The following is a 24,280-nucleotide window of genomic DNA, read 5'->3' as shown; positions in this document are numbered from 1 at the left end:
ATTTTTAATTAAATATAAAATAGTTGCATGTGCGCTTCCTTTAAAATAATGACATCTACTATTTTAGTGTAAGCAAAATTTATCTTACTTAAATTTGTTTTTAGGATTAGAAACTTAAAATTTATATTGATTTTTTATTTTTTATTTATGTAAATATGTAAAATTAGTGAATGAAAGATTGAGAAAAGTAATATTCAAATGTTTTTGTTTTTTGAAAAAAAATGTTGAAAAAAATTTAATTTTTTGTTTGTTTCAAAAGTGCGTAAAACAATAGCTATTGCAGAAAAGTATAAAAAATTGAAATTATAATTATTTGCAGTTATTTCGAAAAATAATTTTAAATATTTTTGTTGCGATGGTATACATATATAATATTTTTTTTTATGTTTTACTTAATTTTTGTGCCAACTTTCCGGCTTCAGCATTGCCTTACGCTCCCCGCACTAGTAAGTTTTTGCACTTAGAATTTATAATAAATTAATAATAAAAATAATTTTTAAAACCTTTGCTTTGTTGAGGATTTTATAGGCTTGTTTTGCTTTAGTTTTTCTACAATTATAAAATTTTTGTTTTTTATTTTATATATTTATTTCCCTCTAGTATTAAACAGTAAAAATGTTTTAATAACTTTTAAAAGGAAAGTAAAATAGAGCTGGCAAGTTAAGCTGCAGCAATCATTTAAAGTATTTATTTAAAATTTGTTTTTATTTATATATATATTTTTTTAGTTCATTCTGAAGGCTTGTAGATCAGGTAAAATTATGCAAACATACTTTGAATTTAACCATATGCGAATTTTGTTTAATTTTATCAAATAGTTTTTATATTTTTGTCTGCAAATTTTTAGCGCAGAACAAATATTTTTTGCAAAGTCATTCACTTCATACTGCCAAATTACGATAAAATTCATTTATTTTTAAAATTTTATTTCGCTTGTGCCATAAAAGGTAGGCTTTGATTTTTTTCCAATCCCCTTAAACACCTTTCCTCCATCGCTACTCTGAATTGTTTATTTAATTTTTTCCTAATAAATTTTCTGCTTCGTCTACTTCTACTTCTTCTTCCTCTTCCTCTCGTTTTTCTTAAATCTAATTTTTATTTTGTATTTTAACTTAAGCTATTTAAGGTGTTTTTTTCTACTAGATTAATGGAGAAAATAAAAATATGTACGTTTGTATGCATAAAAGTAAAAATAAATAACTATGAATTAACAAAAATTATAAAAAATAAAACAAATGCACTTCAACATATCAATTAATCCAACGGCGTTTTATCCCACAAAGCAGAAAAAAAGAAAATGTTTTCAGCAAATTCGAAAAAATGATCCTTTCCATTGCTTCAACATTTTTTGCGGCCACAAATTGCTAATTGCCTTGCCAATTTATTAATCTTCTTTGTCCTCGTTGTGCCTATTAATACCCTCATTCCCCACCCCTCAATGCGCCTTACGTCTAAATGCGCTCAATTGTCAATCGCCCGCATTTTTTATCTCACTTAAGCTTCGACAATTTTCATGTTCTCGTTCTCGCTCCTCATCTAATTTCTCCATTTTGAAAACTTTACTCTTTAGTCCGCACAAAATTTCAGCTGTCGCTATATTTTTAACGGTATCATTGTCGGCAATGCCCGTTACTAATCCCAAACCCCCCAAATGTGTATTACTCAGATCGAGCTCCGTGTGGTTGTTGTTGTTGTCGCTCTTCGGATGCTCCATATTACGTGTGATCGCTTGTATGAGCGCCGCATTCTTATTTAAGTTTGCCGTGTCCTTGCTGTTGTTGTTATTTGAATCTCTCTCAATTTCATCATTATTGTAATCAGCGTGATATTGGCTGTGATCCCGTTCCCGTTCGCGCTCCCGTTCTATTGTACGTTCTCTTTCACGTTCACGCTCACATTCATGCTCTCTCTCTCGTTCCAATGCACGTTCGAGTTCTCGTTCACGCTCTCGCTCTAATTCATCTTCATCGGAGGTGCTCGTGCTACTTCGGCCACCAATACTGCAAGCGCTGCTGCTCGCTCCACTGCTGAGACCACTGCCTGTATTGTTTCCCATATTGTAGCTCAAATCCGGTTGCTCCACTTTGATATTGATCAACGGCACTAGCGGTGTAATGGCGACAGTAGGCGCCGACTCCTTAGCATGCATATCCCTGTCGGCTGCAGTTTTCTGTCCATTGTTGGCTCCACTGATGTTGGTACTATTTTGCACGAGATTCAATGCTTCCGTTGCTTCCTCTTCCATCCGCGTGGGTTCTTTGTGGGCATGTGACTCCTTATCATTATTTGTTTTATCATTGTTATTGTGCTTCGATGTGGTTGCAGTCGCGACGGCGATGGCAGCAGCAGATGCAGCTGCTGCTGCTGCGGCTGTATCATTCTGATGTTTTTCCATGAGTCGTATTTTGTAGTTATTGCTGCTGCTGTTGCTCACAGTGCTCACCGAGACGACTGACGTTAGACCCAAGGATTCCGGTGCTGTTGCTGTGTCCTCCACCAGCGTGACTTCCGAATTGCTATTCGCATCGGGTTCATTGCCATAACATTCCATCTCCTTTCGGCGCTTCTCATTCATTTCCTCATTGTAATGCATCAGTATCTTTCGTTTCGCCAGGTATTTGTGTGGCTTCCTTGACGTGTCCAAAATCTTTTTGCTGTTTGCTTGCAAAATGGCGAAATTATCCGGCTTGCGGGTCACCGCGGTCGACTCCGGCAATGAATTGCCCAAGTGATTGTAGTTATTGATACTGCTATTATTATTATTATTACGACTGAGATTCTTCATAAATGTTTCGGCGAAGCTGGTTTTGGTTTTGATGTGATCACGAAAGCTGCCAAAACCGGGCGAGGGTGAGAGTGGTCCGCCGGTACCATTCATGCTATGTTCAAGTGCCGCCTGAGCGGCTGACTGCGGTGGGGGTGGTGCTGGTGGCTGTTGGATCAGTTGTTGTGGTTGTAATGGAGATTGTCCATAAGGGTGACCCGTTATGTTAACGCTATGTGTGGCGCGATCGAAATGGCATTGGGTGCCGGAGCCGGTTGGCGTTGCCGAGGAGTCCCCATCATGTGGAGAGCCATTATCCTTATCGTCGTTCATGTTTTTCTAATTAAAAGTGTAAGAATAAGAGGTATTGGTTAAAGAAGTAGTATTTTTTATTAATTGAGTCATGATAGAGGAAGCTTTAGATGACTAAGGAATCATATTGTTAAACATACTGGCAAATTCTAAAGTTAAGAGCTTTCGAAACTAAATGGTTGGTAATTAATATATAGGTTTTGCTTGCTATTCGTTGGTAAGTTCAAAATTGCATCCCTTTTTCACATTTTTGTAAGAGATTGGGATCATTGTGCCGCTTACAATTTCCGGGCTTCACCCACGCATCACCTTGGTAACTTCCCAACACCCGTTTGGGAGCAAACTAATGTGAGAAGGCGAAACCGTCTTCTGGTTCTGGGAACTCACCGCCTTTCCCAATAAAAATGAAAGTAATACCTTGTATGAGAGCTCCCTACTCTGATGACGACTACGGTGTGTGCAGGCAGAGAATTTTTAGTCCCACAGCCGAGAAATTCGGAACCTCTTAAGACAAAGCCTTCCACGGCCAGTAAAAGAATATTTTTTACATAAAATATTTATAAAATAGTTTTTAAACCTATCTTTCCTAATAATAGTAGTAGAGTCTATAAAGCTGGGATTTAAAAATATCAAAAATATATATTGACGGCTCACAACAACCCAGTTTTTACGGTCGCTTCTATTCAAAAATACTATGAAAAAACACACCTGCAATACCCCGCAGTTATGCTATGCCATATCTTCTCTTGGCCGCTATTGAAATCGGTATATTTAGATAAATAAAATATATTTTCAACATCAACTTACCTCTGTATGTAGTCCCTTGATTTTCATTGCTTCGGCTACTTTTAGGAAAACTGGAAGGTCCTCATATTTAACATTCACCTGGAAAAACAATAACCAGATACATACAACTGTGTTCAAAATAATAGGCGCGCGACGAGTTACTAAGTTTTAATTTTTTTTCTTTGTATTTAATTTTTTTTTATGTTTTAATAAAAGTACAGTGCATTCTGCAACAGTGCATTCTAACGATTCGGCGTCAAAAAGTTGAAAATGTTGATAACAATCAAATAACTTACCTGCCCACTGTACATGAAATCCAGTAGACCAGCCATGTGCGGTGCTTCTACATCGGCCATTAAAAGTATAGGGTGGCTTGATGGGTTCTCCAGAAATATTTGTTGAAAGTATGGACTACAAACCGAGAGTACCTGAGGAGATGAAAGAGGGATAACAAATTATAAGTTGAAGTTGTTATAGAACAAGGAATGGATGGAAAAACCGAAAGAGATATAAAGACAGAGACTATAGTATAAAAGAAATGTAAAGATTTTAAAGAAAAAATTAGGAAAAAAATAATAGGAAAAAATACTAAAATTTGTATAATAAACGGTTTTCCAATAACAGGTGTTATCTATCGCTATCGATAGATTATTAACGATTTTTCATGGCCGGGATTGGATGGTATTGATCTGGGAAACGTTTATTTTCAACAAGACGGCGCTACGTGCCACACAAGCAACGAAACCATTGATCTTTTACGGGAAAAAGTTTCCGGACCGTCTTATCTCTCGAAGAGGTGATCACAATTGGCCACCGAGATCTTGTGATTTAACACCTTGTGACTTTTTTCTTTGAAGCCACGTGAAAGCGGATGTCTACGCCAACAGCCCAGGGTCGATTCAAGACCTCAAAGATGGGATTCGCGAGTCTATCGAGGGCATAGGGCAGCCACTTTGGTTATGGAACATTTCATCAAAAGGATATTGCCCTGTAAGCGTGGTCGTGGTGGTCATTTGCCAGATGTTATTTTCCACTATTAACAAAACAACACCTCTTATTAAAAATCCCTTTACATAAGGAATGCCTAAGTACAAAACAATTTTCTGTCAGTGCCATTCCAGCCAGGGAAAAGACCGACCAAAACTAATTTTCTAAGTAAACAGTTGCTTTTGAGATCCATTAAAAAAACAAACGAAAAATGATGTTCGTCGAACAAATGATAATCGTCTAAAAAATCGCTTCGTGCTTTCAATAATACTATAAGTGCTAAATAAACAAAAGAGACTAGAGAGTAAGAAATGCTAAGAAAAATTTTAAATTTAATCCGTGAATCAAACAGCTACTTGGTATACAAATATTTTTTTAAATAAAAATTTACAGGACCTTCGTCTTTCCACCAAGGAATGCTACGTTCATTTGTATGCTTACGAGTTTGTGTGCTTTGAATATTTTCCCACCGGCAGCAATCGTCACATCCACCATCTTTTCGTCCTTCTGTAGCGTGTGGAAGCCGCGACACATATTGCCATGGAAATTGTTCCACGACAGCAGGTACTGATCGATTGTGTTGGGATCTGCATAGGGCTGTTGTTGCTGCTGTGGGTGGTGTGGATTGTGCTGCTGCTGTTGTTGTTGCAAGTGCAATTGTTGTTGGGTAGCCTGATGCTGGGCCGTTTGGATATGTATTTGCTGGGCAGTGGTGGGCGGTGTGGGTGGCGGTGGCAGTGCAATGGATGGCGACAATTGCTGTGGCTGCTGCTGTTGTTGTTGTTGATGTTGTTGTTGCAACTGTTGCTGACGTTGTTGCTGTTGTTGCTGCTGATGATGGAGGTGATGCTGCTGTTGCTGTTGCTGCTGTTGTTGTTGATGTTGGTGCAGCAAATGTTGATGTTGCTGTTGCAAGGCATGTTGCAGGCCTGGTGGTGGTGTTGGTTGTTGTGGCAAGCGATGTACTGCATGTGGTGATGGTGGTGGCGGCAATTGTTGTTGCCCAGCCGCAGCATGTAGATAACGTTGTTGTTGCTGTTGCGCTTGCTGTTCACGCTCACGTTCACGCTCGCGTTCGCGTTGTGCCTGCTGCTGTGCCTGTTGTTGGGCTTGTTGCTGCTGTTGGCGCGCATGCTGTTTGATCTTGAGTATGTTTTCCTGCTGCTCTTGCTCGTGTTGGCGCATGAGCTCGTCCTTGATTTTGTACTGTTGCATGCTCAGATCATCGACGCTCTTCGAAAGCTTCAGCGTGTCGTTACTGTTGAATTTGCTGTTCTGCAGCATCGGTTTGATGTCGTATTTGTAATCACCAATGCTGCTACCACCCAGCGCATACTTCTTCTCGGCGCGCTCTTTCTGACGGCGTATCAGCTCGTCAATGTCCATGTAAGCGCCCGAAGTGGCTGCCTCAATGGCGGACACAATAATGGGATCCTCTTCGAAGACGCTGTCATCGATGGTCTCGCGCAGCGTTTTGGTAGAGGAAAATAGACGCAACGAAGGATCGTTGACCTGATCGCTGAAATAGACGTCCATGAGTGTGAAGAAAGGCCATTCGCGACGCTTTGGCTCCTCGGACATCTTGATGGCCTGTACGAAATGGGGTTGGTGAAATGGAGAAGATAGAGAAAGAGAGATCGGGTGGTTGGTTTTGAGAGTGATGAGAAGCATATGATGAGCGGCAATGGAAAAACGACATACGTAACGTATTAGTATGGGTGATCCAGCAAAGTTATCTGCTAATTGGAGCTAGTACTTACCTTGTATTCCTGCAGCAGGTTGTTCCATTTTTTTATGATCTTCGAAAGCGGCAGCGGAACATTCAATTTGCGCTCGACAACCCTACAAATTGTTGGGGTGGGAATAAAAGCGGAAGTGTATTAGATGGACAACGTTGATTGGCAGAGTTATTGGAGAGAGAGGAAGTGGAATGCATGAAAATGGCCATGGCGGAGAAAAAGAGAAAGGATGAAAGATAAAGTAAAAAGGGGATCAGAGAGAAAGAAAGAAAGAATGAGTGTAGGATGGATAAAATTCGGCTTGATTCCGTTTACAAAAAAATATACAAAATTTTAGAAACTAAAAACTGGTGATAATAATAATTAAAATTTTTTTTTGTTTTGAATAAACGTTAATTAACCTTCAATAAATTGTACTTTTTAAAACTTACAATTTTTTCATAATTTTAATGTTATTTATTAATACAAGAATATTATAATCAATAGAAGTTTTTATATATTTTACAGTTAGTAAAGGTCAACTTAGAAAAAATTATAAAAGTTAAAGAATTAAAATTTTTTTTTAATGCCTTTGAAGTACAAAGGAGCAGATTCTTGCTTTATCGAAAGTTCTTTGTACTTCTCAGCCAAATTTTGCATAATTTCTTTTCACTTACAACTTTTTGTTGCTATTAAGTAAAGCAAAAAAATTCTAGATCGGGATAATAATTTTTTGTGAAATTATGAAATATACTTTTTTTTAATTTGTATCTGCTTATTTGTTATAGTTTACTTACGCCCATGCATATTTAGAGGCATTACGTTTGCCTGTGAATAACGGCGAGAGTTCCGCACGTAATCTGATCAATGTTTTGACTTTTTCTGCTTCCCCTGCAAAGAAATATAAGAGTGAGCAGTTAGAAATACGGTAATTAATATGAAAGTGAAAGCTACAAAAGAAAATTAAATAATAAGAGCGATTTGATATAAGTAAATGTATGTAAAAGTATACGACGTGCGACCATTTCGAGATCTGCTTGTAGTGAGGCTTTCAAGTGAACTTACATAATAATATACATATGTATGTATGAACTAGCGTACTTGTGAGTTTATGAATTTTTGTACTTTTGCAATCATGAACTTACTTATGTATTTATGAACTTAAGAGCTTATGTATTGTGAACTTATGTATTTAGGAGCTTATGAACTTTTGTGCTCATGTTCTTACAAAATTACATATGTATTTAAGAACTTATTTACTTTTGTATTGTACATATGTACTTATGTTCATGTGAACTTACATACTTATATATGAACTTAAGTACTAGTGAAAGTATGTACTTTTGTACTTATGCTCTTAAGAACTTATGAATTTTGTGTTTATGCACTTATGAGCTTGTGTACTCATGTACTTATGAATTACATATAGATTTATGCGCTTATGAACTTATGTACTTCTGCACTTATGTCCTTATGCGCTTTTGTACTTATATTCATATGCACGTTTGCTTATGTACCTCGGAACTTACGAACTTATATTCTTATGAACCTATGGGCTTATGTACTTATAAACATAAGCACTTATGAACGTATGTACAATACTTCTGTACTTATGTTCTTACATGTAAATTTCATGAACTTTGTATTTATGCACTTAGGTACTTTTGTACTGAGGTGCTTATGTCCTTATGTGTTTTTGTACTTATTTTCTTATGAACTTACATATGTATTTATGAACTTATATACTTACGAACTTAAGTACTTATGAACTTATGCTCTTTTGAACTTTATTTTATGTACTTATGAACTTAAGCACTTGGTATTTAAATATTTATGCAATATGTTCTATTCTTGGCTTGTGGCCCTCTGAAACCTTGGGCCAGCAAAATTTAATGAAAACTCCTTTACCAATATTTCAATTCATCGGATAGTATATTTTGCCAATGCACGACGAAGTATCTCTATAATCAATTAAAGAGCCAGCTCATTTACGTCACAGTAACCACGTGACTATTGGCAGTTATGACTTTAAAGCAGAATAAGATTTCCCTTGGGATTGCCAACAAAAGGCACTTTGGGTACCCCGTAGGCATCAGAGCCGCAAAGATTAAAAATCCAGCGACCTTGCTGGCTTGGCCTTAACAACCTAGAAAGTATTCAATTCGTTGAATGGTGGTGGTGGCGGAGGAAGTAAAAATTCTGCCATGAACTGGAAAGGCCGAGTGGAGAAGTTGGGGCCTTGCACTTCTATTTTCACTCAGTTAGCACGGGAAACAAATAACGACTGGCGCGTTCTCGCCGGACATGTCTAAACGCCCGCTGATTACAGCAGCGCTAAAGAAAAGGAGAAGAAATCATGACTGCTGCTACAACAACAACAGCAACAATATGACTATATTCACATCCATAGTTAAAGGATAAGTATTTTAATAATTGGGTTTTAGAGTGAGAATCTATCTTATCTTCTGTACGGATTTACTACCTTTGCCCCTCCTTATTCGCACTTTCGAGTGACACAACTAAGAAGTATTGTATAAGGAGCTTCTGGAGAGGTGGTTTGGTGGAAACTTCCTTTGGCAAATCAATAAAATACTAAATAAAAGACTTAATCGATTGGATATATGCAAATATTTTCTTCGAAGCATTTAGCCGCACGCATAAGTATGTTTGAGTTCATATATATGAGTATGTATGCGTGTATTTGATGAGTGCCTCCAAAAGAAGGGGTTTTACAAACGTTGCATGTAAATATGTATGTGCGTGGAAACTTCCATTCCGTACCCAACCAATAATCCCAAAGAAAGTGACAGTTATTTGGCGGAACTTAAAAATCCACACACACATTCACATACAAACACACACTCACGCAGAGGCCACAAATGCGTTATTGTCGTAATGAATCTTCTTCTTACCGAAATGCCTTTAACTCATTTGCGCTTCTATTTTATCAAATTTCAGTTATAACTACAACAACAAACTGTGCTTATACACAACTCAAACATTACATGCACATACATGCATACTCGCACATACATATAAACATAAAAACCGTGGTAATGCTTATACGAGTACCGTTTACTCGTGTGTCCACATTCAATTTGACTTGAACTTAAAACTCGATTTGCGTTGTTGATTGGACTGGTCTGTTGTAATCACCGAAAACTATTCAACGTTGAAGAATTCATTAGCAGATTTCACTTTCGCTTATGACGTTGGAAATTTTTTCTGTGCTCAACACACAAATACATACGTATGTACATACACATATGCACTTTGAATGTGCTTGTGTGTGTGTGGAAGTGAGCTTCTTGCTTGCTCGGTGCTGCTTTTCCTCATACTTGTATTAAGTAAGCTTACTCATATGCCATGTGTGCATGTGTGTGTGTGAAGAAATGCTCATGTATGAGTAGAAGCCACTCGTCACATATGCACATATGGAAGTCTTGAAGTGCTTTCTGTTAGATAGTTTTTGGAATTTCTGAATTTCTTTCACACAAACTACATACGAATTCAACTGCGCATATATGCATGTTTGTGTATGTGTGTGTATATATGAAGTGTGATGCCATTGCTTTTGTGTTTGTTTGCAATCACGTTACTCACACATACACATATACATGGAAAAGTTTGTGTATAAATGTATACCAGTTAATGCATGCATGTATGCGTGCGAGTGTGTGAAACTTTCAGTAGAAGCTTGACACTTGTATTTTGACTCTTTGTATTGCCAAGGAATTTTAAATTACAAATCGAATTCATTTTGCAATACCGGATCTTTACAAAAACACAGAGCAAATTAAGTTTATTTTTTGAAAAATAGTTAGCAAGCAAATTAGACACAAAGAAATTGAAGTAAATTATAACAAAATAAATATGTAAAAAAAATAAAGAAATACAAAATAAATACTCACAAACAAAAATTCAAGTATGAAGCGTAAAATAAGAAAATAAATCGAATTAAAAAAGTAGTAGAAATGTAGTAGACAGCAGTAAGCAGTAGACAAGTGCACTGGTAAGTTAGGATAGTCGCTAGCTAGACAAATAATAAATGCTAAATAGGTAGAAAGCGTTAAATGAACAAGCGAACAAAATTGCCCAGAAGTGAACTGAACTAAAATGAACTGCGGTGAGTGTCGCTGCGTCGCTGCGCTGCAGTGAAGCCTTTGTAGTGATGCTCCAAAGTGTTGCAATGCGCATGGAATATTTTCTTTGCAATATTATATTATAATTCATTTATATTTATGCATGTTTGTGCAGTTATAAATTTATGTGTGTATGTGTGCCTGCATATTGGTTACTTGCTTAGCATATCGTTTATCAGTAACTGCGGACATTGTACGCTTAAGATATTTTCTGTTGTTTTCGTTATCGAGATATTTTACATTTTGATGCGGTAAGCGAAGAGTTTAGAAAGCAAAAACATAATTAAAAAAGCAAAAAAGAACTTCAAATGGAAAACTTTTACACAAATACACTTGTGCTCATATACCATCATATAATTCCAGGCTAAATTTCAAGCTTAATTTTTTCATTGTACAACGCAAGCCTTATAAATCAAAGTTCCAAAGAACAAAACTCAGAAATATTTAACAAATAAAAAAAGAGGTTGTCTGTAAAGTCGGTTTACTGACGATAGTGTAACGTGACAGCGTCATAAGAAAATGCTGATGTAAGGGTTGCAATTTTCAAAACAAAATTTTAATTTTATTTGTTTGATAGATATTTTGTATGGATATAGAGGAGGGGGTAAATGGAATTGCAATGGAATAGGTCAAGTTACATTTATACAAACGTGAAAAATGACGAAACATTTATCAAATTCATGAAAGATATGTTCAATTTCGATTGTGTATCAGACGTTAATAAGTCAACAACACTAAGAGGCACCCTCATCGATTTGCCTTTTTCAAGACACTTTACACTCGAAACACTCCCTTTCATTTCCTACTTTTTCTATCATCGTCCTATTCTCAACAGAGAAATGGTTCATTACCATGCACACAGGAAGAAGGCATATGCAAATACAAGTATGTGAATTTATATACAAATGCGCATATACATGGCAATACATACATATATATGCTCACCCAAGTAGGACAGAGCCAGATGTCGAACGTTGCCGAACGCGGGGGCCGATTGTGCTCTTTGTCGTTCGTTACGCGCTCTCGCTTGCAGTCCAAGCACATTAGCTTACATTTGCTTGCGTACGGAATAGATTCATATATTTGATATGTCCATATGACTTGTATGCATCTTTACATATAGATTTGTTCTTTTTGAAAATTGCGCGAAATTGTATATGTATATGCATGTTTTTTTTTTGTTTTATGGAGGTGGCACAAAGCATTGAAAGCCGAAAAGTGTGAGACCTGCCTTTCGGCTCACCCACTAAAAACCCACCCCAGCTCCGTTTCCCTCCCGCGGGACAACCGTTAAGTAGTACTTCACGGAAGGGGGAGCGGCCTATTGCCTCTTCATGAAGATCTGCGCTGTTGTTCAGCGCTACGCAGTTTGGAGATTACTATTTTTGCCATATTACATACAGCGGACCAATATTCTTCGGACTCTATCTTAATATCGACTAGGTTATCAGCCGTAATTGGCTTCCCCACCCTAGTGCTTAGTTCCCCCCTTTCTAACGCAAATCGCGGACAGACAAACAAAACATGTTCTTCGTCTTCTGCAGTTGGTGCACAATGAGAACAGTACGGGTCGTCTTCGTGCTTAAACCTGTATAAGTAGGATTTGAAGCACCCATGTCCTGTCAGTATTTGGGTCAGGTAGTAATCTAACTGTCCATGTTCACGGTTAATCCATTTGGAAATAATGGGAATCAAACGGTACGTCCAGCGTCCGTTGGGAGACGAGCTCCATTTTTCCTGCCATAAACGCTGGCTGCGCTCTCTTGCTATCCTGCGTATTGTCTGTCGTTCTGAAGTAGCTTTGTTTTGGTAAACTTCAGCGTACTCTTTTGCCATTAAATTTATTGGGAGTAGACCTGCTATAACCATAATGGCGTCTTCCGATACCGTGCGAAACGCGCAGCACACTCTGAGGGCACTCAATCGGTACACCGATTTCATACACTTCACATACGAGCTGTAGTTTGTGGCTTCCGCCCATGCCGGAGCTGCGTACAGCAAAATCGATGAGACCACAGTATTAAGAAGTCTCCTGCTGTTTTGCCTAGGGCCTCTAATATTCATCATTAGTCGTGTTAGCGCAGTTACTGCTTCTGCCGCCCTGCTGCTCGCGTACACCAAGTGCTCTTTGAAATTGAGCCTACGGTCAATTATTACGCCAAGGTACTTAATGAATGGCTTCGATTCTATACCATGGTCACCCACCATTATATTAGCTGACTCCACAATCTTCCTGCTGCTAATTAATACAACTTCAGTTTTATGGTCCGCAAGAGTTAGACCACTGTTACATAACCATCTCTTTACCATGCCGACAGCCCGGTTGCATGTTTCTTCGGCTCGACGGAGTGTTTTGGCCACGACCACAACAGCTATGTCGTCAGCAAATCCAATGATTTGCGATCCTAGAGGCAGACTGAGGCGCAAGACTCCATCGTACATGACGTTCCAAAGTAAGGGTCCCAGGACTGAGTCTTGTGGAACTCCGCCAGTTATTTTGTGCTTTTTTACCCCAGCATCGGTTTTATAGCGCAGTGTTCTGTCGGAAAGGTAACTGGCGACAATCCTGCGAATGTACCTTGGAACGTGGAAATTATCAAGGGCGATCTGAATTTTGCTCCAATTCGCCGTATTGAAGGCGTTCTTGACGTCTAGTGTCGCAATTAGGCAATACTCCTTGCTACCGTTTAGCCATCGAGTACCTTCAATTGCCTTCTGCGCAATGGTCTTGACTGCAGACACAGCATCTGTTGTTGAACGGGCTTTCCGGAATCCGAATTGTCGGGGTGATAGACCGCCTACATCCTCTATAGCAGCCTCCAGACGGACTGCAATCAGTCGTTCCAGGATTTTTCCTGCAGTGTCGAGCATGCACAGGGGGCGGTAGCCTGTAGGGTCTTCCACAGGCTTGGATCCTTTTGGTATTAAAACCAGTTTCTGCAACTTCCACTGGGTTGGAAATGTACCTTCCTTTAGGCATGTATTGTAGAGATCTACAAAAATGTCGGGACGACTTTGAATAGCAACTTTTAAGGCCTCGTTGGGGATTCCATCCGGCCCGGGAGCTTTATTATTTTTAATCCGTTTTATGATCATAAGGAGTTCTTGTTTGTTGGTTAGCTGCAAATTTTGGTCGCCTTCACAGGATCCTACCAATTCGTGGTCTCGTATAGTGTCTTGGACGGGGAACAGAGTTTCTACTACATTATGCAGTGTAGTTGGGCATGTTGTTGGGAGTGGCTTAAAGGCTTTGAGCTTTTTCATAACAAGCCTGTAACCGAGGCCCCAAGAGTCGTTATCGGCATCGTCGCGTAGCTGCAGGAAACACCGGCGTTTACTGTTTTTGATTGCCTTTTTTAGGGCCTTCCTTCTTTGCTTATATTGGAGCTGGTTTTCTTGAAAACTGTCCGTACCCCTAGATCGTTGGTAGATTCGCCTTGCTCTTAAACATTCGCTGCGCAGTTCTGCAATGTCTGCTGTCCACCAGTAGACAGGTTCGCTGTTGCGCTTATTGGGCCTCGTTTTGGACATGGCTGCGTCGCATGCCTCTGTTAGGTGTCTCATGGTTTGTTTTGTTTTCTCAGATGCATCCCCTCCGAGAGTTACATCTGCCAGCATGATTTCGATAATCTCAGCCTCCATTGTTTTAACTTTGTACCGCGTGTCGTAGTTATTTGAGAACCTTTCTTCGCCGTGCTTCCTTATTTCACAGATTATTGCGAGGTGATCGCTCCGAGTGTAATGCTGGCTGACGAACCATTTCGTGTCGCGAACAAGACTAGAACTCACGAAGGTAAGGTCGATTATAGACCCCGTTCCCGCCTTTTGATACGTCTGTTGACTTCCTGTGTTCCTCAAGGCTATATCTAGCATAGCGAACGCTTCCAGCAGGGCTTGCCCTTTAGGGTTTGTCCGTGGGCATCCCCAGTTAACAGCACAAGCGTTGAAATCACCGGCTACGGTGACAGGTCTATGCTCCTTTACATCCTGGGCGAGGTTCTCCAGGATGCCTGTTGCTTCCAGCAGAGTTAAGCTGGGTGGTAGATAACAGCTGTAAATGTATGTGCCTTCAACGCGTGCACGTACGAATCCGCGGGCTGCATTCACGCTCATCAGTTGGGATCTATTTGCTCCACAGTTCCAAATCGTTGACTTGCCTGTTGTGTCAGAGGCCCAGCCGTTACCTTTTTTGTGTTTATAGGGCTCACTGAGTATAGCAACATCTATTTTGTGTTCCCGTATAGTCTGCTCGAGTAGGTCCTGGGCGCTTTCACAGTGGTTAAGGTTTAGTTGCAAGATCTTCATTTCTGCCGAATATCTTTAAAAGCTCTCAGATATTGAGGGCACTTACTGCTGGTCATCGCATGCGCCGTATCACTTGCCTTTTCCTTTTTGCACATTATACAGCTTGCTGTTTGTGTGCAGTTTTTGGCTTGGTGGTCCTTATTGCCACATTTGAAGCAGGTGTTTGTAAGGTCAGCTGTGCTTTTACAGCTTACTGCCACATGCCCATATTCCATGCATTTAAAGCATCTTTTTGGCTCGATCTTCTCCCGTATGCGACAAATTACGAGGCCTATACGGATTTTATTAGCTTCCACCAGTTTGGTAGCGATTTCCGGTGTTACCTTTAACGTCGCCGTTTGTGTTCCTCCATAAGCTTTTCGCAGACCCAGGATGGCTGAGATAGGTACCTCTAGCTGTTGAAATTGTTTTGCTACCGCCTCGTGGACTTCTTCCTTTGTCGTGATTTCATCAAGGTCACGTATTTTGACCTGCCTCAGCTCCGTAAGCGCCCTGACATCTACAGTTTCCCCTAAGGCCGCCTTAACAGCTTCATGAACCTTCGAGGTATTTGGGTCTGATGATTTTTCTAGCAGCAGCAGTAACTCTCCTTTGGCTGTTTTCTTTACTCCTTGTATATTATTGCTAAGCTCCTTAAGACTTGGCTCTGTCTTAACGCGCTTCAGGATTTCGGCATATGAGATGCTACCAGCGCTTTTGACTACAATATCGTCCTTACGTGGTGGTCTTCTCCGTCTTCGATTGTTTTTGGCGTCGCTATTTTCCGTCTTTTTATCGTCTCGCTTTAGAGTATTCTGCGTAGACCCCTTTTGGTTCTTCTTCGATTTAACCAATTGCCATTTTTCCGTGCTTGTTTGCTCATTCGTTGTAACCGGCATATTCTTTAGGACTTCAACCCGGCTAGTTTTGCTTCTTTTGGCTGAGCTTACGGCGGCGTTAACAATTGCCCTCTTTGGCGTGCAATCCGTTGTGCGCTTGATCAGAGGTGATGCTTGCGTCCCTTTGTCTTGAATGACAGGTTTCGCCTCATTCGTCCCTCTTGGTGCCTGGTTCATCGGGGTAAAGACAGATCTTCCTAGTTTCTTATGGATATCCGCTATATTCGCTATCAGATCCCTCATTGGCTGATTGATGTTTCGCTTTGGAAGCTCCATCATTTCCGCTAACTCCTTGACTTTATCGCCAATTGCTTGGTGAATTTCTTCGCCTTCACGAAACCGAAGTGCTGCATACACGGTGACGCCGATCTAGTCCTTCCTGTGTCTGGTGGCGAGTGCGTCAGCCTTGAACTCCTTTGGAAAGGGTTCTTAAGGAAGTCCCCACAGCCATTATTGCCATCTGCAATAGCTGTTGTGATTTTTGCTGATACTTCAGCCTCTTCTGTCGTTTGTAGTTTTGTATTGTTTGTATTCATTTTGTGTGGGCCCCAACTTCTAAGTCGTTATCCATATTCCGATGCGTAGTCACCATTGACGATTCCATGGTTGTCTTTGCATGCAGGGAGGCCATGCTAGGGTTGACAAAGGCTCCTTATGGGAGCTTAAGTTCAGAGCCGAATCAGTGTTAACTAGGAATATTACATCTAGACCTACGCCGACACTTAATGGCGACGGAATATGGAGCGTTCCTAGAGGTTTGCCATATGCATGTTTATATACATATATTAGTATACAACATATCTTATAAGGTATGTGGTAAATATTACCATACATTTTTTCCTTCATATATAATAAAAAAATTAATAATAATAACATTAAAACAACAGGTATTATTAACAAACTTGGTTTTATTTTAAATTCTTCAATAATCAATAAGAAGGCATATGCAAATACAAATACGTGAATTTATATATGTACATACATATATACGCTCACTTAAGTAGGAGAGAGCAATATGTCGAACGTTGCCGTTCGTTTGCTTTGTCGTTCGTTCCGCGCTTTCGCTTGCAGTTCATTCAAGGTAACGACAATGAGCAAGGTAACGACAATTAGCAAGGTAACGGCGAATGAGCAGGGTAACGACAAATGAGCAAGGTAACGACGAATGAGCAACGACATTTTTTCGTGCGTGCAGCCGGCTAAATCGAATTATAAGACATTATCCCGTCAAAAATGTATCTGAATTTTCAACTGTTTAAGCATAGCCTTTTAACTGGTCACTGACTATTTGGCAGGCATTCCTCGAGACTAGGAGTTTTCTCCCATGAATATTGCAGAAGTTGCAGATATGAGGAAGAGGAAGAAACAGTTGAGCAATTCCTTTGAAATTGTCCAGCTCTAGCTAAAATCCGAACAGGTTGTCTAGGTAAATACTTTTTTAATTTCTTACAGAGCTGTCTGGCGTGGGGTTGGGATCAATACTACGTTTCATAAGAGCCAAAAAATGGTTCCACGAAGGAAGGTAAATGAGGTTCCCGTGTAGCAAAGTGGTATCACAACGGACCTGTGGTTCTAAGTGAGTTGGTCGTGCAGACCGACTACAACCATAACCTAATCTCACCTAAGCATGGCCTCTAGAAATGTTCTGAGTAGGGCCTTTATAGCCCACTTAATTTTAGTGGAATAAAGTGCAAGTGTGAAGTCGCTGAAAAATTGCGTTGACTTTTACACATTATTTTGTATGCTATGTTGACAATTTTCTTCCATATAAAGCATGCAATTGGAAGTTTTTTATATGGAAGAAAATGCTATATGGGCATCGACTGCGGGCTAATATTGACCTGTAAACTATGATATAGGAATATAATTGCATGAATATTCCCATTTATTTATCTATAGAGCAGTGCGCACACATATACATACTTTTATTGCTTTTTTCCTAAGCAAAATATAGTTTGGGGAAAAATAAATTAATTATTGATGCGTAAAATTCTTGCGCAAAATCGTTTAAAACTGTTTTATGGTCGATCTTTATCTCTTGAGCTATACTACGACTACTATCACGCCGGCCAACTTCGATTATTTCTGCGATTTTATCGGCATTTTCTCAGGCATCAAACATGCCTGAACAGAATCGACGAAACATAAATTGCAAGTAAGCTGTTAAAGTGTCAGGACCATAACACCATAAACACCATTCACAATTTCAGCGGCCTGGCTTGCATTTTCGACTTTAACAAAGAAAAACTGGAAAGTTTTCCGAATTTTGTCTTTGTTGACACCCTGTAATTTACAACTGAGAAAATTACCCTTGTATGGAAGATGAGTGTGTTTATTGCGCACTTTTCCCCGTTTTTAATACTAAACTACTTTTGAAATTAAGAAAGTTGTGGTTCAGGGTGAATATCGGGTTCCCAGGTTTTCATGATTTCAATTTGCGGGATCGCGAAATTCCGGGATCAACCTTTACTCTCAAAACACTGTCAAAAAGTGTCTTTTTGTGCGAGCCTAATATTTTCTGAGGTCCCACGTCTCTCAAAAGCGTACGACAGGGGGTGTTCCACAGTATACCTCATGCTTTATTTTTTAGAGTAAGCTGATATTTGCAAAAAAAATGTTGATTTAATTTTCAGGGACTATGCTGATTTTTACGATTCTAGTTCGGTCATGTAGAGCCATGCTCTACAAAATCGTGCAATACAAAAAACAGGTATAAAATCCTAAATAATCAAAACAGCAAAGCAGATAGTGCTTATGTGCTATATCTTATAGTCAGTATTTTTCAACCTCCTTCAGGGTAACACAAATGCAATTTACGCCCATTTTAACTGACTTCTACGACACGTGGTTACTTGCATATAAATTTTTTCGTTTTAATTGTCACGCGCAGTCGATGTAAAGCAAAAGCACAGCAGTAATGGCAATGCCGACTATATTAACATTAATAACCGCAAGTACTTAGTGAACGCAAGACCCGTAAAGCAACTCACAAGTTTCACTTTCTTTTCAGCGCAGGCAGTTTTGCGATTGGTGTTGATTTTGTTGTTATTTTTGTTAGAATACTTAGAAGATTCGCATATCTTCAAGAACACATCTACATCACACACCTATACGTATGCATTATATTTATAATATGTAAACTGCTTTGGAATTTTTCTTGAACTACTGCTGACGTGTTGGGAGTTCTCTTCCATTAAAAAAAAAAAAAAATTGGAGCAGGCGTTAAATGACGAAAATGCATTAGACCGCGTCCGAAAAAAATTCTCAAAAATCAGTGTGATTTTGGATCTACTTGAAAGTTGTACTTTATTATACCAAAATTCAATGATCTATAAAATTGTGTACCAGAAATGTTTTTAAAAAATCTGAGTAAAAAGTTTGAAATTTTGATGAAAATTTTACGAATATTTGCAAATTATATACAAATGTCGAAGCTTTGCTTTATATGGTGGTTGTTGTAGTATGAACTATATTTTTATACAAAAACAACTGAAAGTACAAAATAAATAAATAGTGAAAACTTATCAATGCGTGATGCACACTTTTTTTTGACGCTGACTGTATAATTCCAAAAAAAAGATTTTTTATTCAAAATTAAAAATTTTTTTTGCTTAAACAATTTTTTAACAAACATTGTTTTTTTATTTCCTTGGCAATAACTGGTATACACAAAAATTAATGTAACCTTACAAAACTTTGTTCGCCAAAAATGGTCTACTTTCTCTTATAAAATAGAAGTTGATTTTGTCGGCGTTTTCGGAAATTCATCACAACACCCAAAATATGTAGAATTTAAGTCAGGTGGAGATTTTTGCTTATTTTAAAATTTTTGTAATTTAAATTTAGATTTTTATATAGTTTCAGTTGGGTTTTCAACGAATGCATTTATGATCAAATCTAATAGTTCAAAATTTTCTTCTGAGTATGCAATCAATTTATTGATAAACTCCCCAGAATGGCCATTCCGTGTTGAATTTTAATTGAGTATTGCACCCAAGACCTATTTGGACTTGATCGACAATGCAAATAAGCAAAGTTGTCAAATATGGAATGAATTTAACCACGAAACTTTGTATGAGACGGAGCTACATCCAATTAAGTGCAGCGGACACATCCCAAAAGCGGAGGTTTTTATCAGCCCTTCCATAACAAATTGTTAACTTTTTTATATTTTCTCATAAGCGGACCCCTCCCATAAGTAGGCAAAATTTTCAGTACATACCCCAAATTCTTAAGAATTAAAAAAAAAGAGATTACTTGAGTTTCTAATACAGCAAATTTCATAAACCACCCCTTATGCTATGCACTAAATAAATGTGTTCACAAAAAAATTATAATAATTTACTTATTATTTAAAGTTCTAAGCGAAAAATCGTAAACCAATGCAACTAAATCCTACTTTCTTTTTTATTCCCTTTGAGTGCTCACAAAAGATAAACATACATTTTCCTATGTCTTATTACTATATGAGCCGCAGCAACCTTTTCGCCATCCTTCCTTTTGTGTGCCCACCACCGGCATTCAGGTAACGAATGCACATTTCACTCAATATGTACAGTAGGAGCCAGCAATTTCCAACAATTTCCGACAATTTCTTCTCAGTCTTGCACTCAAACACAAGGAACGCCACACCAGCAAGCGACATCGATAATACATAAAACGAAATTCATCACTTTCAACCAGCTAACAAGTCTGCTAGCGCGCCCGTGTCTTCTAGCAAGTCAGTCTGTCTGTCAGCCAGCCACCTCGTCGGTAAGTCAGTCAGCACAATCGCCGGCATTCATGCGTGCACATAGCACCGTTAGTTTCTCTTTTGACCTACATTTTTAGCCACATTCTACAACGTCACTGTCGCCGACGTCGCAGCTGCTGCTGCTGCTGCTAATTTTGCTTGGATAGACTCTCTGTTGCTATTTCCACAGCGTGCATGCTTATGTGTTGTTGTTGCTTTTACTTGAATACTTTTGTTCTTTTTGTGCTCATTCATTGCAGGCATCTATAGCAGCACTCTTCTTATTTTGCGTTTCTTTCCAATACTCATCTCTCACTTGTATGCATGTGTGCATGTACATACGAATATACCGACTGCAAGTTTGCGCCTTAAGTCTTTTCTTTGGCTGCACTCACTGTTCATTTCAACCGGCTGCCAAACATAGAATTGCGAGATTAATTTTATGAGAATCTCTAATGGTCACACCATCGACATGATTGTTCTTCTTTTTGGCTCTTCTGGGTTGCTGCTATTGTTGTCGGGAGTTTCTCTGCAGTTGTTGTAAACGATTTCATATTCCGGTTTTTTTGACTGCTCGCTCGCCTTTGTTTACATTTCTGCCTACTCATTGTTCTTGTAATGACTTTCATTGCTTGTGCATACTATTTTTACCGATGTTTTTGTAGTTGTAGCGTGCAGCTATTGTTTTTCTCCCTATTTTCGATTAGTTCGTGCGCAACTAAAGGCTGGCTTTTTGTTCTGTTACAGCAAAAACGTGCTTACGGAATTCGCCTGACTTGTTTTTTAGCATTCTTTGGCGCCTTTCTATTTTTAAAACGATTGTTTTACGATGAATTTGTTCGATTATAATCAAATTATCAGAATGAAACCTTAGATATTTTTAGCATGAAATTGTGGACTGGCACCTTCGGTGCAAAAAAGACGGGCTATAAGCGTGATCTTCAGATGCGAGATTTCTCGCCTATACACGAAATATTGTTTTCAGTTAAAGGTGGGGAAAAGAAAAGGGTGTAGGAAATGCTGAAGAAAAGTAAAAAAAAACGAGAAGTTTGATGAAAGCTTTTCAAAGGCAGGCGGATGAAAATATGGGGACAAATTAATTTCAATAAATTGAGTTATCTATAAATACATTTAATGGCTTAACAGAGCATAAATACGTTGATAGAGTGGGTTTTTGCCACACGGTTTCTGTACGTACCCTCATTGTAAAATAGTATTTTTTTTTTCTGCCCCGCCTGAGTCAGTGTTGGCGTGATTATTTTCGTTTTCTATGTGGCTCATCATGATGAAGATCAATTGGAGAATATCACCAGAAGCGAGATTTTTACAAATCAAATTATGAAGGAGAATAAGGTTTGTACATGGTTTTTGTGCCCTCTACTCATCCCTGTATTTCATTCAAATCCACTTCCCTTAATAAACCTAAGATGGAGCTGAGTTGGGCTCAGAGTATGTATCTTATCCTTCTTCGCGCTGAAGCACCACATTTCAGAACTAGGAGTGGTGGGGTCTCTGAAACTGGTTGCATAAACGACAGGAGCCAGTGGACCACATTCCAATCCGGTGAAGATGCATGAGAATTCTTAGTTTGCCCTTAAGGAGTATTATGAGTTGCCTGAGCCTCATTCGATTACCCTTTCCCTTACAGGGCGGGTCCCTTAGCGTAGGGAATTTGGTGCCAGCTCATCTCTCTTAGCTTTAATTCTTCGCTTTTAAGCAGATGTTGATGGTTGATGGTATGTTATCTCATGGCAAGGACTGGTCCAGTCTTGTTAATAAGGAGGCCGCAGCCTATCCAGCTAATGCATCCGTTATCTCGTTCTCAGTTGTACCCCTGTTTCTTGGAACCCATATGAGTTGAATGCGATTGTGCGTTCCTAACAAGTTCAGTTTCTCGATACACTCAAGGACTAGTGCGGACGACAATGCCTTGAGTGCTGCCTAAATATTGCTTAGAATGGCAACCCAATTGCTCCCGCGATTTCTGTCTAAGTTGAACTTCAAGTAATAGAAAAATGTATGCTGAAAAGTTTTACATAAAAGTGCATCTACAAAAACAAAAAGAAACAACAACAAAAAAATAATGATATTTGCGAAAAAAATTTGGAACGTGAATGGGCAAATTTTCCGAGAAATGAGAAAAATGTGAAAATATCTTACGAATAATATCTTAGAGGGCTAAGGCGACAGAGATTTAATTGAGGTATTAGGATTTATCTTAAACATATCTTCCAAAAAAGTCAAATATGGTATAATTTTAAGCTGTCCTTAATAAGCCAGCCAGCCAACCATACGACCTAGGTTTAACCCGATTTTATGATTTTTACTGAAGGCTTCTTTGAGCCATCGGTCTATGCCATTCATCAGGCAATAATCGCCCCTTGTCGTAGCCCACGCCATTGTTAAAATTTATCTGAATCTAAGAAGTTTACAATCGGAACTCTCGCAACCGTGCGAAGCTGAAAGATTTAAAAATCCACGCACACTGAAACACACAACCCTTTGAAATAAAAAAGAAAAAAAAACGAATTCCTTAACACCTCACACACAGTTTGTTGTATTCCATTTTGGCTCGCCCTGAATGAAAAATGCAGCAGAAGAAAAAACAAACAGCAAGCAAAATCTACAAACAGCAAACAATGCAATGAAAAGAAATTCAGCTGACTACCGGGATAAATGCTGATATGCACCATAAAAAATTTCCCATTTTCTTCATACTCATAATCTGGCGGATTTCCGCTGTTTGTGTCTTTACATTTGTCGAGTAGGTTTGACACTTGCCTGGTCTTGTATACAAAACATTCTGCACTGAAAAAAAATAATAAATACATTAAGAGACTTTTTCTGCTGTCATAGCAATTTGAAGCGCACTTTATGCAGTGGGTCAAGGTGGCTCGAATGCTAGCGGTGGGCATTGCTATTGGAGTTGTAGTTCTTTTTTCTGTTCCTTTGTTTCATCTTTTACTTCTTTCTTTAGGTTTCTAAATAGCCTTACCGTCATGTGGGTATGTGAGTATATCGGTTAACGTGTTGGCGAAGTGAAAACCACTTCATGCAAGCATTGCTTGTTGCGCTACCCGTTCCCCGTTGCCTCACTGACTTCTACTCGTATGCTTGCAAGTTTCGGTTGTTGTTCTTCTCCTTTGTTGGTTTTTTCCTTTATGCTTCACTACCTAATTTTCCGTTTTTCTATAGCTATTCCTGTTTTCGTTGCCTTTCTCCTTTGGGGTTCTCAGCGTGACTATTGATATCTATAACCGTACACATTTTCTAAAAGCCGTAACACTCAGAATCAGTTGAATACTTTGCTTTGCTGTGTCTGACTGACTTTAGCTTTCGTTATCTTTCGTTAAGCCATTGTAAATGTAGGTTAATATCTCATTAATCTTTTGGGTGTAGCTGAGTAACATGCGAGCGGTTGCAGTTGTGCACATATACAAACATACATATATACGTATACATACATACATATGCGCATTGAGTTATTCAAACGTTGATGCGGCGCACAGGGATGGCAGCAGAGCAGAGGTACTTAGCGTTGTGGTGGGAAAGTTTATATTATTCATTAACTTATTTTGTTTAGAAGAATACTTTATTACAAGTTTTTAGCCGTGAAGAACTATCAGTAAGCTTTCTTAATTGAATTTATCTAATCT

At 38.8% G+C, this 24,280-nt stretch overlaps 1 protein-coding gene across 1 annotated transcript in view; it reads right to left on the bottom strand.

Annotated features, from left to right (window-relative positions):
* Positions 1 to 937: 937 nt before the first annotated feature.
* LOC128862139 (putative mediator of RNA polymerase II transcription subunit 26) overlaps positions 938 to 24,280 on the bottom strand; it is a 59,265-nt gene continuing 35,922 nt past the window's right edge. Inside the window, exons 2-7 of the mRNA XM_054100605.1 lie at positions 7,365 to 7,458; positions 6,610 to 6,691; positions 5,291 to 6,439; positions 4,159 to 4,290; positions 3,884 to 3,961; positions 938 to 3,103 (exon numbers count right to left, since the gene is read on the bottom strand). Coding sequence (XP_053956580.1) covers positions 1,469 to 3,103; positions 3,884 to 3,961; positions 4,159 to 4,290; positions 5,291 to 6,439; positions 6,610 to 6,691; positions 7,365 to 7,458 — 3,170 coding nt within the window. The 3' untranslated portion in view covers positions 938 to 1,468. The remainder of the gene's footprint in view (positions 3,104 to 3,883; positions 3,962 to 4,158; positions 4,291 to 5,290; positions 6,440 to 6,609; positions 6,692 to 7,364; positions 7,459 to 24,280) is intronic.

This window comes from Anastrepha ludens, chromosome 2, assembly GCF_028408465.1.
Source record: "Anastrepha ludens isolate Willacy chromosome 2, idAnaLude1.1, whole genome shotgun sequence".
In the NCBI taxonomy this organism is placed as follows: Eukaryota; Metazoa; Arthropoda; class Insecta; order Diptera; family Tephritidae; genus Anastrepha; species Anastrepha ludens.
The sequence above is the reverse complement of the archived record's forward strand: the minus strand, read 5'-3'. Positions and strand labels throughout refer to the sequence as shown.